Source organism: Camelina sativa, chromosome 7 (genome assembly GCF_030686135.1).
Source record: "Camelina sativa cultivar CO46 ecotype springtype chromosome 7, ASM3068613v1".
Taxonomy (NCBI): Eukaryota; Viridiplantae; Streptophyta; class Magnoliopsida; order Brassicales; family Brassicaceae; genus Camelina; species Camelina sativa.
In genome coordinates, this window is record NC_141886.1 from 290,873 (window position 1) to 308,816 (window position 17,944).

At 37.0% G+C, this 17,944-nt stretch overlaps 4 protein-coding genes across 9 annotated transcripts; 2 read left to right on the plus strand and 2 right to left on the minus strand.

Moving 5' to 3' along the window:
- Positions 1-3,171: 3,171 nt before the first annotated feature.
- On the minus strand, positions 3,172-4,210 carry LOC104699559 (mavicyanin). The gene is made up of 2 exons (XM_010414882.2): positions 3,925-4,210; positions 3,172-3,812 (listed from the first exon to the last, which is right to left on the minus strand). Exons 1-2 carry the CDS (start codon positions 4,103-4,105, stop codon positions 3,424-3,426), a joined length of 570 nt encoding a protein of 189 aa, XP_010413184.1. The 5' UTR covers positions 4,106-4,210; the 3' UTR covers positions 3,172-3,423.
- A 143-nt stretch (positions 4,211-4,353) lies between these two features.
- On the plus strand, positions 4,354-6,626 carry LOC104699560 (ribosome-recycling factor, chloroplastic). The gene is made up of 11 exons (XM_010414883.3): positions 4,354-4,573; positions 4,663-4,804; positions 4,902-4,968; positions 5,074-5,169; positions 5,261-5,358; positions 5,468-5,579; positions 5,665-5,706; positions 5,858-5,914; positions 6,003-6,053; positions 6,167-6,223; positions 6,336-6,626. Exons 1-11 carry the CDS (start codon positions 4,486-4,488, stop codon positions 6,351-6,353), a joined length of 828 nt encoding a protein of 275 aa, XP_010413185.1. The 5' UTR covers positions 4,354-4,485; the 3' UTR covers positions 6,354-6,626.
- Positions 6,627-11,469: 4,843 nt separating this feature from the next.
- LOC104699563 (protein TIME FOR COFFEE) lies at positions 11,470-16,025 on the plus strand. 6 transcript variants are annotated; one of them, XM_010414885.3, is made up of 12 exons: positions 11,470-11,780; positions 11,884-12,177; positions 12,258-12,391; positions 12,477-12,630; positions 12,711-12,918; positions 13,029-13,104; positions 13,195-13,263; positions 13,356-13,551; positions 13,668-13,737; positions 13,824-13,890; positions 13,981-14,319; positions 14,421-16,025. In XM_010414885.3, exons 1-12 carry the CDS (start codon positions 11,693-11,695, stop codon positions 15,759-15,761), a joined length of 3,036 nt encoding a protein of 1,011 aa, XP_010413187.2. In that variant the 5' UTR covers positions 11,470-11,692; the 3' UTR covers positions 15,762-16,025. The 6 variants fall into 6 exon arrangements, with proteins under 6 accessions (XP_010413187.2, XP_010413188.2, XP_010413190.2 ...); XM_010414886.3 differs by having other exon boundaries at positions 13,984-14,319; XM_010414888.3 differs by having other exon boundaries at positions 14,008-14,319.
- LOC104699561 (fatty-acid-binding protein 1) lies at positions 15,969-17,746 on the minus strand. Its single transcript, XM_087457813.1, has 4 exons — positions 16,902-17,746; positions 16,529-16,778; positions 16,329-16,420; positions 15,969-16,239 (listed from the first exon to the last, which is right to left on the minus strand). The coding sequence occupies exons 1-4, from the start codon at positions 17,266-17,268 to the stop codon at positions 16,097-16,099; spliced, it is 852 nt and encodes a 283-aa protein (XP_087313939.1). The 5' UTR covers positions 17,269-17,746; the 3' UTR covers positions 15,969-16,096.
- Positions 17,747-17,944: the final 198 nt, after the last annotated feature.

Consider the following 17,944-nt stretch of genomic DNA (forward strand, 5'->3'; position numbering starts at 1 on the left):
CTATAAAGGTGATAAAATATAAAGCCCCATGCCTTGCCCTCACATTCATCAGACCACAAATGTCGGAATGAATTAAATGCAATGGATATTCAGCTCTAGTTGCTTTTCCAAATGGTTTCCTTTTTGCTTTTCCGGCTAAACATGGTTCACATGTGTCAAGATCTATTCGGGCGAGAGAGCCGAGAAGGCCTTCTCTAGCCAATCTATTCATTCGATCAACACCAATATGACCAAGTCTAGAATGCCACACATTTATTTCAACATTTGTAGAACTTGTGACATATGAAAAACTTTGATCAACATTACTAGTAGTAATATTCGTAGTACAATCAAGTACAATAAAACCATCACAAGCATAACCATAACCGTAGTACACAGACCCTAGAGTAATTTTTAAACACATGTCATGGAAATTCAAACCAAATCCTAACTTAAGTAAAGCTAAAACAGAGACAAGGTCCCGACGGATTTCAGGAGCATACAAGACATCATGTAAGATAAGTGATCTTCCGCCACTCATGTGTAGCTGACAAGTGCCAATACCCAGTACCGCAACCTTGGAGTTATTTCCTACATACAACCATCTTGAACCTTTAGGTATCCGCCGGTACTCGACATACGCATCTCGATTCCTAGTTACGTGGTCTGTTGCTCCTGAGTCTACAATCCACAAAGGATGAGATTCGGTAAGCATAACACAACTAGAAACAAAAGCATATTTGCAAGTAGAATTTAAGGATAATACCTTCTTTGCCTCAGTGCATTCACGAGCAAAGTGACCCATGGAGCTACAGTTGTAGTATTTTATTTTGGTCATATCCTTTTTCCCTCCACGCTTGCCACGCTTGGCAAATTTTTTCTGCTTCTTAAGTTCAGGTTGATAGGGAGCCTTGTTTCCTTTGTTACCTCTCTTGCGCTTCAAGCTTGAGCTTGAACTTGCAACATTGGCCTCATTGAAGGGTTTAGCAGCCTCTAAGCGCTCATCCTCTAACTCAAGATGACGTGATATATCCTCAAAGGATTTCACATTAACATTATGCATCATTTGAACCTTCATATGGTCCCAACTTTCAGGCAACGAGCAGAGAACTGCTTGGATTTGCTGTTCATCAGATATAATTTGACCAGCACCTTTAAGCTCTCTAATCATGGTTGCCATGACTCTAAGATGCTGCCTCATCGAATGATTTGGGCGCTTCTTGTAGTCATTAAACCTCTGATTAAGTCTCCTAAGTTTGGTGGCTGAAGTGGCACCAAACTTCTCTTTCAACGCCTCCCACATGCCTTTAGCAGTGTCATACTCTTCAAACTCACACATAAGATCATCTTGCATGCAACTCAGCAACGTAATGCGAGCGATGCTATTCTTTCTTTTCCAGACAACATATGCCTCTTGATCCCTTCTATGTTGAGCGGTAGTACCCTGCTCAGGCTCTTCCATGAGATGGAAAAGAGTCTCTTTCACCACTTGCTGGACTTTGCGATACCAAATATCGTAGTTGTCACCATCCAGTTTGTCTCCTCTATTGAGCTCCGCAATAATATTCTTACAAGCCATGCCTTTTGGAATATTCAAAGACATTAATTCGTTTGCATATTTATTCACACATAACATACATTTTGCCATAAACATAAATCAATCTAGTGTAACTCAATTTATAATACAAGATCGAGAGTTCACTATGTTCCCAATCATCACCCGTATTACAATCTTGTCACAACAAATTAACTTATATCATGCAAAATTTTAAGTTCTAAACTAAACTAGAACTCCCACTTAATTAAAGTATTTTCTAACATGAATTAATAAATAAAACATGCTTCATTAAAAATAATTTTGACTAAAAAAATAATTTCAGATTCTTAATTTCCTTATCAACAAAACTAGAGAAATTTAATTTTTTTAAAAACAATTTGGACATACCAAACTCATTTTATTGAATAAACAATATATGTTTTAAACAAATCAGAATCTGCCACATGGCGATTACTGTTCATCGTCTTCCTCATACATAAACGCCCATTTACACGAAAAAATTTCGGCCCCTATAACTCTCTGTATACTGAACGAAATCAGGCGTGCGATATACCATTAGAAAGAGAATTTCAATATCTACGCACGGCCACCGAAATCATGCGATTACAGATTTTGTACAGAGAGTTATGGGCGAATTAAAATCGGCGGTTTATTCACATATTGTCTCAAATTTATGCATTCAAATTCGGTTCTCAAAGCGATATGATAACTAAGAATGAAAAACATGCCAGAACCGTAGCCAAATGCTCTGATACCAATGTTAGACTACTATGCGGAAGCGTGAAACCGGAAACGTACCTTCATCGGTTTAGTGACGAATATGGCATGAATCGTCTGAGAACTGATGCAGAGATCGGGGTTGAAATCACAGATGGAAATCAACCACAAGCCACCGTTCAAGTGCCCTTTCCGTTGATCTCTCGAAGTTTTCTCTCTCTAGAACGTATTCTCTCTAATTTCTCTCTTTGTCTTTGTGTCGATACCCACAAAGTTTTTTTTTGTTTGTCTACATTCCCTCTTTTATAGACAAAGATAAGTGTCTTTACGAAGGGACACAAATGAGTTAGTCGTAGAGTTATGACTCTTAACTTACATAACTACCGGTCAACTAAACCGGTTCGGTATGCTGATAAATCATGGGCGCAAACCGACTTTCAACCAACACCGGAAAACTTGATGTAAATTTAATGGCAAATCGCACATAATTTCAAAAAATCTAAATAAATATAATATTTCATCAAAAATTTAAGAAAATAAGATTATTTGTGAAAAATATTAAAACAAATAACCAATAACTCTTCTCAACTCTCACTTGACCATTCCTACCGATGCAACTATTGACCCACGATCTAAGAGAAAAGAGAAAAGATCTAAGATCTAAAGCATATGTTTTGTCATTTATCAAATTACTTGATTAAATTTTTGGTGAAAAGCCAAATGCATAAAGGAATAAGTATTTTAATATGAATTTTTTTTTGAATAATTATTATTTTAATAAATTTTAATTATAAATCAAGTTTAATAAAAATTTTGGTGTTTTTAACCATTTATATATTAGATATCACATTTATTATGTTCCAACCGCTATTGCACCCGCTGGTCAACCAGTCGTAAACCTCCCGTAAACGCACTAATTTTAAACCGCTAAATCAATCATTCAAAATGTTTAATAACGCTTAAAACCGCAATCGCCCGCTTCTGCAATCTCTCGCAACCGCAACCGCAGCGTTTGAACCAGTGAGGCCCTTAATCATTATAAAGGTTTCAAAAAGAAGTAACAAAAGGAAGTGGCTAGGTAGAAAAAGTAAAAGTAAAACACACACACAAAGCCGAAAATTAGGGAAACATCAGTAAAAACAAAACGTGACCAAATCTCTTAATCAATATTAGAGCAATGCCACCAAAAACACGACAACACCACTCATAGCTGAAGTCAAAGCCGTTGACACTGACGCTGAAAAGCCACCGTTTTGAGCGGAATCCTCGGAAGCCCTAGCCGGAGATGGAGATGACCCGGTGGAAGGTGACGGAACAGGGGTAGAAGTTGGGCTGAGGCTGGGACTGCCTATGGCGGCGCCCACTAGGACATGGAGCCTCTGACCGGCTTGGCAGTGGCCAGGAAAGCCGCAGAGGAAATAGAAGTGGCCTGGTTTTGTAAGAGCCACCGTGTCGGATCCCGAAGTGTAGGTGGCCATGTCTGACGTGGCGTTACAGGAAAGGAAGTCACGGCGGCTCACTTGCTTGACGTTGTGAAACTGGCTATTGTATACAAATACTGTAAATTAAGTGTATATAAAACCAAAGTTATCATTTGAAAGAATTCTCTGGCTAGAATGAAAAAGAAAAAACGTAGATGATCAGTATGCAAAGGTGTGATGTTAAATTACAGAGAGAATCTCCGGCGGTGAAAGTGTCGGATGAAGTCCATTTATTGTAGTCGACTTTGCCGAGAATCGTCCATCCGGCGGAGCCACCCACTTTGTGGACCGAGGCTACAGACTCTCCCAACATACCCATCAGTATTATCAACACTATCACTGACCACACGTTTACCCGAGAAAACACCATTTTTTTCGGTGAACGATGAAAAGAAACGAAAAGAAACTAGAGTTATGGCACCACCTTTGTTTTTTTTCTTTTTCTTTTCTGAAGATGTGTTGGGGTAATTTGCATGGAGCCAACGGGTACATACATACATATATAGGACTAGGACTAGTAAGACTGGACTTCCGTCCACGGTCCACGAGGAGATATATTGGGCCCATGTAAGCCCAAGAAATGATACCACAAAAGGGATTATAGTTAGCTGTACATCCAAACAGAGCTCCGCCTTCCTTATCCCAAACAATTGGGTCGTCATCGTCGTCTCGTCTCCCTCCCTTTCAATTTCATTGACGAACCAAAGAAAAAAAAAAGGTTTTAGTCACTTCACTTCTACGGCTACTCCCATGGCGGCTTCATTCTCTTCCACTGCTCCCACGACACCGGCCCTTCGGTTCAGAGCGAGTTACTCCAAGTCTCTCCTCTCTCTCCCAGGTAAACGGCGTCTTATGCCTTGGATTTCGTTTCTTCACTGTCTCGTAATCGCTGTTCGTAAAATTTTCTCTGTAAACCTTCTTGGGTAGATTCGTGTTTGAGGATAATCGCTTCAGCGAGATCTCCCTCCGCACGCTTAATTGCGTGTTCGTTAAGGACCGGCAAGCTTGGGCTCGGTGCGGGCGTCCATCTCTCCGGTGGCCCCGTTGTCAAGCGGTCTCTACAGAAGAGGCAGGTTCCACTTAATTAACTATGTCACAAAATGTGGTTTTTGATGTTTTTGGTTTTAAGTACAGTCTCTCTGTATGTTCTTGTTTGGGGATTCTAGATTGGTGATAAGGTCTGCAACTATTGAAGAAATAGAAGCCGAGAAGTCTGCAATTGAGAATGATGTTGTATGTATTTCTCACATGTTTTTTTTTTGGTTATTCTTTAGTTAGTGGAACTGAGGAATCTCTGTGGATATGATTCTGCTTTTTTGTTTCTTTGGTGCAATCCAGAAATCAAAGATGGAGAAGACCATTGACACGCTTCGTACCAGTTTCAATTCCATAAGGACAGGGAGATCCAATGCAGCTATGCTAGACAAGATTGAGGTATAAGCAAAGGTTATGGATCCTATTTTTACAGCCACATTTTGGTTCCACATATATAATATAACTCGATGTTTTGTGTTCTGGTTTCCAGGTGGAATACTACGGAAGTCCAGTAAGTCTGAAAAGCATTGCCCAAATCAGTACCCCCGATGGAAGTTCTCTTTTGCTACAGCCTTATGACAAGTCCAGGTACATACATTCCCAATGATGCGCAAATGGTTCTCTGTTGAAGAATTTTCATGTCTGCTTTTCTCTTGGTCGCTTCATGATACATCCCAATGTTTTCATACCTTTCCAGCTTGAAGGCTATAGAGAAGGCCATCGTCAACTCTGATCTTGGAGTGAGTCCTAATAACGATGGAGATGTGATTCGATTGTCCTTGCCTCCCCTCACATCTGAGAGAAGAAAGGTATCTCTTCCTTGCAAGCCTCATCTCTGGTGAATTTTCGATTTGCTGCTGCCTTACCTAATACCTTTTAATTGTGCTACTGCAGGAACTAGCAAAGGTTGTTGCAAAACAGTCTGAAGAAGGAAAGGTCAGTAGAAGTGCTTACCTCTCTTTTTATAGTTACCTAAACGTATTGGGGATTCTCAATATTTTCTACAAAAGTTAGTTGTGCGTCAATGATGTGCTTAAGTGCGCTTCATGTTCCTTTAAATTTTAGCCCATCTTTTCCGTTCTTATAGGTTGCACTGAGGAACATAAGGAGAGATGCCTTGAAATCTTATGATAAGCTCGAGAAGGTTCCAAGGGATTTTTAGTTTTTGTTATTTTCTCGGTTGGGTATTCCTTGTGATCCTATTCTTGAGATTCGAGCTTCATTTTTTGCAGGAGAAGAAGCTCTCAGAAGACAACGTGAAGGATTTGTCAAGTGATTTGCAGGTAAACAAACCACACAGAAGTTTGTTTTCGATTAAAACAAAAAGGCGAGAACGCCAGAATTATTGATGTTTAAGTGTTGGCTGACAAAACTTTGATGTTTTTGGTAATGGCAGAAACTAATTGATATATACATGAAGAAGATAGAGGAGCTGTGCAAACAGAAAGAGAAGGTATCAATCAGTTTTTTTTGTCAATGGCTCTGGTATACTTTAGTCTTTGATCCATGTTATCGAGTAAGTAGCCAGCCATTAATCACTACTACACACATATATGAATCCACAGGAATTGATGAAGGTTTGACCGTAATAATGGTTTGTAAGGAGGACGTAACTCAACCATCTGGTAAAATCCTGCATTCCCAACTCCTTGGTATTAGTTTTTGTTTGTGTCAATGGCTCTGGTCTACTTAGTTTCTATTACTTTTTTCTCTGTTGTATCTTGGGGTACAAGAAATGCCTCTGGGAACTGAGAGCAACTTTGTTTAAGTCTACTTTCAGTTGCAAAAGTTAGAAGAAGAAGCCTCATGTTTTGTTTTTGTTATTATTATTAAAGGAACCCTTTTTGTACAGCAAACTTCTTGTTAATTTGGTTCAGCAACCAAATTATCAAATCTTCTTGTTTTTGGCTTATTGGGTTTGGACCTAAAAAAATAAAAAGCACGTATATAATACAATATTAAAACAATATGATAAAATAGGTTATTGGAGGCTTGGAGCGAGTTCAAATGTATTTTCTTATTATTATAGTCACATGTCGCCGCATTGAGAAATCCGTCAAACCCCAAATCCATTATTCTATGCTTTCAAAGCATCGAAAATCAGTGGCTAATAAAATATTAATAAAGAATACGAAACATTTATTTGTTTAAGTCGATTATATTATTGTATAGTTCACTTTTTTTTTTTGCCTTGGTAGCTGGCGAATTTGACTTCTTTGCTGAATCTAAACCCATCCTACTATAATTAAAGAAAATTATTTTCTCCTTTCTTCTGGTTGTCTGTAAAACAGGAGTATTATTTCATTGTTAATAATCCTTCATTTTCAAAAAAATACTAGATCAATATATTAAATGTTTAAGAAACATCCCTCGTTTCATACAACTTATTCTTTCTAATCTTCTAAATTGAAATGGGTTACATATTCACGTTTTTATATACATCTGGTGATTTCGGTTTTAAAAGGTCCAAAAATGATTTCTCGGTTAGTTTATTCGTGGTTGTGACTTGTATGACATGCATGCATCAGCCGTATATAGATTTTTTAGTTTATTCCTTAATGTATATTATTATATGTGTAAAGATTCCTTATTATAAGTAATCCGATAAACCGAGGTTTAAACCCATGATGAATATTTTAATCAGTAGGCTTCATGGGAGGAGTATATTTTTATTTTGTTTGTGGGCACTTGGCACAACTAAAAAACACATTTTATATCAAAAATGGTTATACTAACCTTTTTATACAACAAAAGCATCCGATATATAGTGTTATAGTATGTCAAGTGGCTGAGATGTTGGATTCCTTACATCGGAACTCCAACGAAACTTTCGTTAATTTGTGCTTTACAGAGTTAACATAAAAACATAAAAAAAATGACTAGCTACAGAAAGTATTAATAAATATATGATTACACTTGCAAAGTATATTATTATATACTCAACTACACGAAGTATATGTATTATATGACAATATGCATAAACTATATGATATTATGCGGTCAACATCATAGACATATATGTTAGTACATCGGTCAACTGACTTCAGCGAAGACTGACGTTAACTCCAGCGTTGATAAACACTAACAAAAAAAAAATTCTAAATTAAAATAAAAAATAAAAAATTATTATACTAAATCATTTATAGATTTTCATGATTAAAATAAATATTCTATTCAATATCAAAATATTTTTTATATATCTCTAATATATTCATTCTTATAATTAGTTACTTTTTATTTTTTCAAGCTAAAGTAAATAGTTTAATAAAAATCATTTATAATTATTTTCGAGATATAAAAATTTATTTATAATTATCTTCAAGATACAAAATCATTTATAATTATTTTCAAGATATAAAAACCATTTATAATTATTTTCAAGATATATATATATCATAATCAGATTATTTAAATACTACAAAATCAATAAAATCAAATTCAACTACTTTCATTAGAAAATCATATGCAAAATATTGAGTATATGACTATTTACTCTAAACTTTGCATGGTAAATGTTATACAAAATTTTACACTCTTTACTTTAAAATTTACATATCAGAATAACATATAAACAACAAAAAAAAAAATCACAATATTTGCTTTTAACGTATAAACATTTTCATTTTTACTCTCTTTTACACAATTACAATATGTTAAATTAATTTGAGAATTTGTTAAAAATACCCTTTCCAAAAATACCCTCTTTTTTGAACATTTTCATTTTTACCCTCTTTTACATAATTTCAATATGTTAAATTAATTTTTAGATTTTTTTTTTTAGGTTTGGGTTCTCATTTTACATTTAAGATATAGTTTTGAGGGGTTAGGGTTTAGTATTTGGAGTTTAGGGTTTAGAATTTAGTGATTTTATTAATAGAAAAGGGGTTTTTAAATTGACCAACATGAAAGGGTATTTTAAAAAAGTGACATAGGAAAAGGGGTATTTTTTAAAATCCCCTAATTAATATTTAGAATTTTTTTTTAAGGTTTGGGTTCTCTATTTTACATTTAGGATATATTTAGGAAATAAATAAAAAATATTTAGATATTGAATTAAATTTGTTTTTCATATCTAATTTCTATTCAATATTGTAATATCTAATATCTTTTAACTATTCAATATCTAAATGATTTTATATCTTGAAAATAATTATAAATGAATTTTTATATCTTGAAAATAATTGTAAATGATTTTTATTAAACTATTTACTTTAGCTTGAAAAATAAAAAGTAACTAATTATAAGAATGAATATATTAGAGATATATAAAAAATATTTCGATATTGAATAGAATATGTCTTTTAATCATGAAAACCCACAAATGATTTAGTATACTAATTTATTATTTTTTATTATTTTAATTTAGAATATTTTTTTAGTGTTCATCAACGCCGGAATCAACGTCGTCTTCGCTGGAGTCAGTTGACCGGTGTACTGGATTATATGTCTATGATGTTGACCGCACAACATCATGTAATTTATGCATGTGGTTATGTAATACATATACTTCATGTAGTTGAGTATACAATAGTATACTTGGCATGTGTGACTATGTATTCTCTAATACTCAGTATAACTAACCATCTTTTTTCCTAACATTTATTAATAGAATAGAAGGGTAGGGTAAAAATTTAATTATCTAACTTAAAAACATGATTATAATATTTTTGTTTGATTCTCACTTCATTTAACGGCATATACAATGTTCGTCAGTGTTGACTTGATGATAATTAAATTAATTAATTAAACATTAGTAGTTGATATACCATCATGAATAGCTCTTTAGTCTCTAGACGAATATTTAATCACACCATTTTGAATGTGTTACTTTATTTTTTTTCTAAAAATAGAGCAACTTTATAATAGAGTATTGTTTTTCTCTAATGTATTATTTTATTTTAAAATTAAAAATAGAATTAGTGTAAAAAATAGAGATAAAAATAAAATTGTTTTATATATAGAACAATTATATCATTTTCTCTATTTTATATTAAAATATAGATTAAAATTAAAGTAAATATTATTTTATAATAGAATTTTGACTCTAAAATATGAACCGATGTCCTCATGCTACGTTTTTGTTTCACTTGCATTATCTTCGTCAATTACTTTATTTAAACGAATTTTTTAATACATTTTATATGGTTACATTATTTGATTTTAAAGCTCGTTTGATATGATATTAATAAGTAGTTTAAAATTTGGACCCAGTCTCATATTTATAAATATATAATAATACACAAATGTGGAATACAAAACTAGAATAAATTTAAATAATAAAATAATATGGTTAGTTCATGACAATATTTTTATTTTATATACTTGCTTGTGCCGTGGCCAACGGTAATCTGAGGCCATCTCAATCCTGTAGTTACTTAAGATTTGAGAGAGAGAGAGAGCGATTCATCGTGGATCTTTATCAAATTCGACACGTGACACTATAAAATATCAAAAGTGCTTGCCTGCTTTCAACTCGCGTAAGTGTATTTTTCCTCTACACTCGCGCGTTTTGGGTTTGCGGTGACATCAGCATTGTTGCAATGACAAGTCAGCTAAACTCAGTGACCAAGTGTAATAGTAATAATTACTACTATAACCACTACACCACCCTGGTCTTCAAAAATATGATGCCACTAGAGTTTTAATTTCGGGTCGGACTTTTGGAACAGTATAAAAACATTAGCACAATAAAGCTCTGAATAGTTAGGGTGGTTAAATCCATCATCAGTTTAATCCGCTCTAAAAATAGGGTGGATAACAAACTTCTGCGGATTAACTTTATTTGTACATAAAAATATTCTGCAGTTGGTTTATAGCAGTTTTTTTGGATCGCATTATTGTAGATTAAACTTGTGAATGATAAATAAAAAATGGCTTAGTTCGCTGATTGATTTGGCCGTCCTGATCTCTGCAACATTCACATCCTAAAAGTATAAATGGTGACAGCTGTCAGGATAGACAAATCCATCAGCGGTTTAGTCCAGCCCAAAAATAGAACGAATAATAGACTGCTGCGAACAAACTCTATTTGTACACAAAACGGTATACAATTGATCCGCATTGATTTTCTTTCTATTACCTTTAGACTGTACTGCTGCAGACTGTATTTGATAAATGATAAATAAAAAACGGTATAATCTACTTTTAACCGTTATAACCCTTCACATCCTAAATATGGTTGTATAGTAGTATCAGAAAAAAAAAACAAAAAAAATAGCCAAGAGTTTAAATAACTTTATTACTCTCCTACGTGAGTGTCGATCCGCGCGTATGGAGAGGAGAGCGCGTGATTGATTATACAGGCTGTTAACATTTCTTTAAAAAAACTAAAATTTGATCTTTTTAAAATGTGCACTCTTTTTTTTTTTTTTTTTTCAAATTAGATTTGTTAATACGATCATGGAGTGAAATAGTATTATATACGGCCATGAACATAATATTATTTTAAAATGAATTGTTTTTGGGTGGATACAAGAAATCATTAATTATTATAAATTGATAAAAAAAACAAATAATTAAAAAAAAAAGAGCGAAGTCATAGAATATATGAATAGTATATGATAATTAAGAAATGTGTGACTAAACAACATTGAGCACTGGCTTTATTCCACAAGAAAGTGACGTTTCTTGCCATGCTGGCACCTCGAGATCGCAGCCGTCCAACTTACGGGATGATCCAACGGCTTAGATGGAAACATTATGCTCATTTGAAGATCTGAACCGTCTCTTTACCTCCTTCCTCCCTTTTCTTCCATGGGTAGGTCTTTTTTTTTTTTTTTTTTTCCTTTGCAAACAAATTAAAAAAAAAAGTTATAGGAGGAAACGACGAGAGATCACCGAAATATACATAAGGAAGCTTTGAAAGAGTGAAAGCTTTTTTTTCTCAGTTGATGGGAGCTTAGATTGTTGTAGCTTTGCATGAATGGATGATAAAAACAGAGAAGCTCGAAGATCAACAACAACCATTGCGGCTTCTAATGGAGTAACAAGACGGAGACAGAGACTCTCAGGTATTTTTTTTTGTTTCCTTCTTCTCCTTCTTTTCTCCTTGATTGTTTCCCGATTTTCTGATGGGTTTTTTTTTTTTTTTTGCTCTGGTGTTGTGTGTATCAGAGAATAGTCGTGAGCAGATGCATCAGGAGGTGATGGATCGACCGGGGAAGAAAGAGCGAGATCCGGAATCGTTGAATCGGAGTAAGAGGAGACGAAGCGAGAGGTTCGCGCGGAGGAACGAGGGAGATTTAGAAGAAGAAGAAGAAGAAGATAGCTCGGATGAGAGTCTGGGAGACGACCATGTTCATCACCAGAAGAGCTTCTCGTCGTGTCGTATCCCGAGGCATGCGTCGTCGTCTTTCAAAGTCGCCGATGAAATGATCGGCGTACCTGTCCCGAGAAAAGCTCGCTCAGGTTTTTTTTTTTCTGATTCAACTTGCATTTCGAGATAGATCCCTTCATAAGGGTTTCTGATTCAATTCCGGCGATTGCAGCATGTATAAAGAGGTCGCATGACTGCCGGACTTCATCGGGAACCGGTGGCGGTGGATTCGGAGAAAACCGGCGAAGACCTTCAACTTCTCCGGGGAGCTATAGCTTCGAAGTTGTTTCGCCTTCTTCGAAGAAGGTCCGTTCCCGTTAACTATAACACTAACATTAGGATCAACACAGAAAATGTTTTAAATTACTAATTATAATCCGATATTACCCAGATTGTAAACGGATCCAAATCGCGGATACCCAAGCCGCCAAAATCATCCGGCACGGTTGAGGACGACTTGGAGTTCGAAATAGCAGAGGTTCTATCCGGTTTGAAAAAGCAGCCTCTTCCTACCTCAATGAGAGCTGACGATTCGGAGGTTAAAGGTATCTATCACGCACGCCGCAGTTAGTTAGTTTCTTTGTGATTAAAACTTATCATCGCTTGCCTTGAATTAATTTTGCAGGTGTCAAGAAGTTGAAAACGGAAGGTGATGATTCCTCGTCAGGTGTAGAGATCGCTTGTAATGCTAGAATCTGTGACTCATCGAACATTGATAAATCTACCACTGACGGGACTAAACCATCGTCAGCAGTCTCCGATATTCACAAGGAGAAGGAGAACGAAGTAAGGCAACAAACACGGACCATGTTGGATTCGGAGGTCTCAAAAGGGTAAATGAATCTAACAAAAATAAAGATTAGATAATTTTCCTCTTTTTTATCCCATTGTTTTTTGAAATCTGACATCTGTTTTTCTTTCTTTTCTATTTTTGGATCTCCAGGGTATCAGAGGGTCCACAATTGGAAAACAACATAGATGAGAGTCATTCCAGTAGTAAGCTCGATATTGATCTCATGGTGAGATTTTTAAGTCCTTTTAAGATTTTCAGCTTTAAATAGTCTGAATGCTGCAAATGTACTAAAGAAAGATCGTTGTCCTCTCAATAGGTTCCTCCAGCAGTGCCCTCCTCGCCAGGGAGAGTTTCTCTTCTTCCATTGGTTTCTGATTATTGCAAGGCAAGTGTAGATTTAAACAGCTTCTCTTGTTTAAGCATCTCCCCATTTGGTTTTTTATTTTATTTTTAACTCTGTCTTGCTTAATGATGCAGCAGGATAGTTCTTTAAAGTGCAAAGAGAAGATTATTCTCAAGAATGAGATGACTCATGAAGAAGTCCAACAGCATAAGATTGAGAAACACGAATGGCTGAATCTTGATATAGAGAGACCTAACCAAGAGTCCGGCAGAGATTCTAACTTAAAATTACAGAATTTTGATTGGAGCCAACCTCAGCAGGCTACTTCTGGTAATCTACCTTGAATATGATTATGAATCACCAACCAAGTTCTGGTTGCTAAAGTTGATGATTTTTCTAGGATACACAAATTTACCTTGTCTGTCCTATGTCTATCTCAATTTCAGCTCAGCAGAGTTCCGTCTTACCTTTTCCGCTAGCTGTAAGCAGCTGGCCTAGCGGGATTTCTCCCCAGGCGTGAGTTCTGAAAGTCCTAACCTGTCTTAGTTTTGTTTTGTTCTATAGCTTAATGGTCAGACCCTAAAAAGACAAAATATTTGCAGATATGTGCCCCTGATACAGACCGGTAAGCCTGTGGATGGGAGCAATGGATCTTCTACATTAGTGCAGGTATATTCTGTTCTAGTTGCATTTGTTCTTCATATATGATGATCCTGTTTCTTTTACTGGTTTAAGATCATGATTTGTTAATAATAATAGCAGGGTGCTCCTTTTTTTGCCTCTCAGCCTAGGCCTAAAAAGTGTGCAACACACTTTTTCATTGCTCGGAACATTCAGCTACATCAGCATTTCGTCAAAACAAGCAATGTCTCTACACCCAACAAATCTTCTGTGTATCTTAGAGGTGGTGACTTAAGCCCGGCCGCTGGAAACCCATCCTTGCAAGGAAGCTCTCCTGTTATAAATTTAAACTCCCAGGCACATGATGGAATTGCAGAAAATATTTCTGCGCCTAAGGAGAAAGCCTCTGAAAGAGTTCATTTTACCTCAACCAGACAGAAGAAATCTCAACCACCCCCTCCATCAAGTAGTATAGTGGTATGAACTTCCTTGCCTTTTTATCTTGTCACGAATTTGTGTTGATCGCATTGGATTTTTACCGAGACTGCGAAAGTAAAATCATTTCTCTCTTAACACAGCCTGCTCCAGCTTTCATCTTCCCCTCAAATCACCATTTGCAACCAGTCATGGTAGCTTCTAAATCACCTCTCCCAACAAAGAGCCCACGTGTCGCTGTTGGTTCAACATCGGTCAACTTCAGTCATCCAAGTTCATCAGCCAGCGAAGCTTCTTCTCCGTACTTTACAGTTCTTCCAAACAATGCATATTCCTTTCAACTGTCATCAACCATCAGAGGTGGGACTGCAAGCCAGGCGTTGCCTTACTTCAATGGGTCCTTTTATTCGCCGCAGATGTTCCAACAACCTCCTCAGCTTATGCAGAGACAGAGTCCATCTCAGAGGGAGTCAAAAGCATCAAGCTTTTCCTCATCATCCCACAGGCAACCGCAACCGCACCCGCAAGTTAGTGTGAATAGCATTTCAGGCCAAGCTAATGTTCAGCAACACCGGCAACAGTCACAAAAGTCTGAGGCTAAAGCAGCTGGAGATAACTCTGATTCAAGGGGTAGCCACAATCAGAAAGGAGGCCCACATGGCCAGATCATGACAGCCCCTGTTCAGCCACAAAACTTTTCCATGTCATTTGCATCTTTTGCCGGCGGTGCTACCCCTGCAAATCTGAATTTCTCCTCCAATGGCTACCACATCATCTCTGCACCTTCTGGTGTTCAACAGAAAAACCATCAAACAAATGACTCAAAGTCTGGAGGTGCAAGCTGTTCAAGCAATGCCGAAGACCCGAAAAAGACTCTTCCTGGGAAGGCTCCAGTGGTGATGAATGGACAGACGCTGGTTTTTGACAATCCATCGAGAACCCTCAACTTTGCTTCTGGTACTTGGCCTCCTCCTGCAGCAACGACAATAAATGGGGACCCTTCAGTGTTTACCCAGCATCATGCACAGAGGCAGAAGCAATCTGGTCGGAGTAAAATGATGACTCATTCGCAGGTTGACTCCGTGTCTGCCTCGTCATCCCAGTGGAAAAACCCTGCAAACTCATCACTCACGTCGTGTAACCTCAAGCAGTTCCAGTCTCAGCAGCAGATAAGAACTCATGGACAGACTCAGATTTCTTTTGCTGCACCATCACAGTCGCAACCTTCTCAGGAGCAACATGGGAGATCTAGTGGCTCTTCTTCAGTCATCGGGTCTGGTTCACATGGCAAAGCAGCAAACCACAAGGTCAGCAATAGCAAAACCTTGCCATTATCACCTATTCCTTCTTCTCCTGCACACGCACAGGAACAGGCGGAGAATTCAGCTTCCGGGTCGACCAAGAAAACGTCTCCTGTGTGTGGAAGGACCGTGCCACCGATTATAAGTTCATGCCCAGATCATCTGTCTGAGCTAAAGTACTAGTTTCATCGAAGCAGACGTATAAAGCCACAATTTTTGCAGTGTCTCTCTTCGAGTTTAGGCTATTCCCAGATGAGGTGATACCCTAGTAGTGGGTTAGTAAAAAAGTATCGCTTCTCCAGGGAGTGAACGCTTTGGGTCGGTATCTAAATTATTTAATGTGTTATGGGGTTTAATTTCTTTCGTTATGATTGTGGTCTAGTGTAGATATTTAGACTAACAAAAAACCCATTTCACCAAGCAATTTATTACAAATACATTCCTCAACATATATATCGTATAGAGAATCCGATAGAAAAGATGGCGAACATTGTTTTCTTCTTCTACTAGTGAACTAACTAGTTGTCGAAGGCTAGAGAAGCCACATTATCAAGAAAATCTTCTCTTGCATTCTTATCAAACGGTTCTTCACCAATGTACAAGTCTAAGATTGACCTACACAAGAGTTGGCTCTTCACACTCCCGACATGGTCTCCCTCAACTGAAAAGAAGAAGATAAAAATATAGAATAATCTCTTGAGAAAGAACAAAATTTCAGAGGCGAAGAGGTTTAGATAGAGAGAGTCTTACTTGCAACGCTGAGAACATGGCCTGGTTCTTTTGTCAAATCAATGGTGGAGTTTCTTGGAATATTATACTCATCTTTGAAGAGGCTAGTGAAGCTACAGAGGGATAGATATCAAAAGTGAACTAAACTATTTCAGCAGCCAAGACACAACATACACGATGAAAAGGTGCAAGTAATTATGAGAAAACAAAAGTGAAAAAACCTTAGAAGCAACTGGTCGTTGTCAAGGCCACCGAACTTTTTGAGTCTGTTACCGACAGATTCTTGAAAAGCACTGCGAACGGAACGGATGCTGAGTTTGCCGTAGACAATCTGGAGCCTTATAGTCATCTTAATATCGGCTTGCATGAGATCATCCAAGAATGACTTGTTTCCCCTGATCTCCGAAGCTGGTAGATTTGCGTATTTCTCACCAACAAGCTTCTTCACATCATCACAATCAGCGTACACACCTGCCATCATCAACCAATCGCGAATGTAATGTAATGATCCCAAAACATATAACTCTACTAATTTCATATCGAAGAAGGAAACAAATAACTAAGAAGGAATTAAAAAAAAAAAAAAGATTGAACCGAAGGCGTAGACATCGATGTTCTTCAATCCAAGTAAGCTCTTCTTCCTCAGGCCGACGCCGAGTAATCGCCGGGAATCTCCGATCGAAGCGGGGAAAGAGAAACCGGTCTTGGGTTCAACAACGGATTCGGAGGTAGAGTCGGCTAGAGTTATAGATCCCCACGGTAACAGCAGAGACGAGCGGTGAGAGGAGAAGGCCCACTCCAGAATCGGATGCCTGGGATTACGAGACGCCGCGATCGCAGCTCCGGCGGCTGCTGCAGCGCCAACGGTGACAGAGACTGCGACGGCGGAAACGGAGAAGCCAGATAATGACGTGGCACGCGGGGGCTGAGAAAACGAGAAAGGGAACCGAAACGAAACCATCTTCTTCTTGGTGTGGGTGAGACTGTTGTTGTTTAGTTACTTCACTAAAGAAAACACTTTTTTATTTGTGAAACACTTTTGACACGCCATTGATATGATTCAGCGACAATTTCTGCTGCTTTTAATTCACACGTGTATTGCACGTGACCTTTTACGGACAGGCTCTATTGTTTTGGGCCTTCATCGTTTACTAAAAGCCTTTTACTCGTGTATATATATTACTTTGGGCTTCTACTCTCATTTTGTATAAAAAGGCTGCCGAGTGCCGACTACACTTCTCCATCGCTTTATCTTTTTTTTTGTTTGGACAATATTAGGTTCTAAAAATGCCGACCAAAAAAAAAAAAAACCATTTTTCAAATAAAATATTATAATTGATAAAATAAGATTCCATTGCAAATATCTGACAAAAAAAAAAAAAAAAAAACAAAAGCAAAGGGTAGAAAATGAAAAAAAAGGTTCTAACATGGTTTTATCAAAATCCAAATAAAGGATATGGAAGAAGGAAGATGTATGTATCCACTATCCACCACACTATTGGTGGTGGCGTCTTATCTTGCTTGAACGATTGAGGTTCATTTAGAAGAAGCTTATCTTTTTCACGACACCCGAGTTTTTATTTTTGTTTTCTAGTACGAAGCCCAATTTAGCCCATAAGGCCCAATTAATGATTACA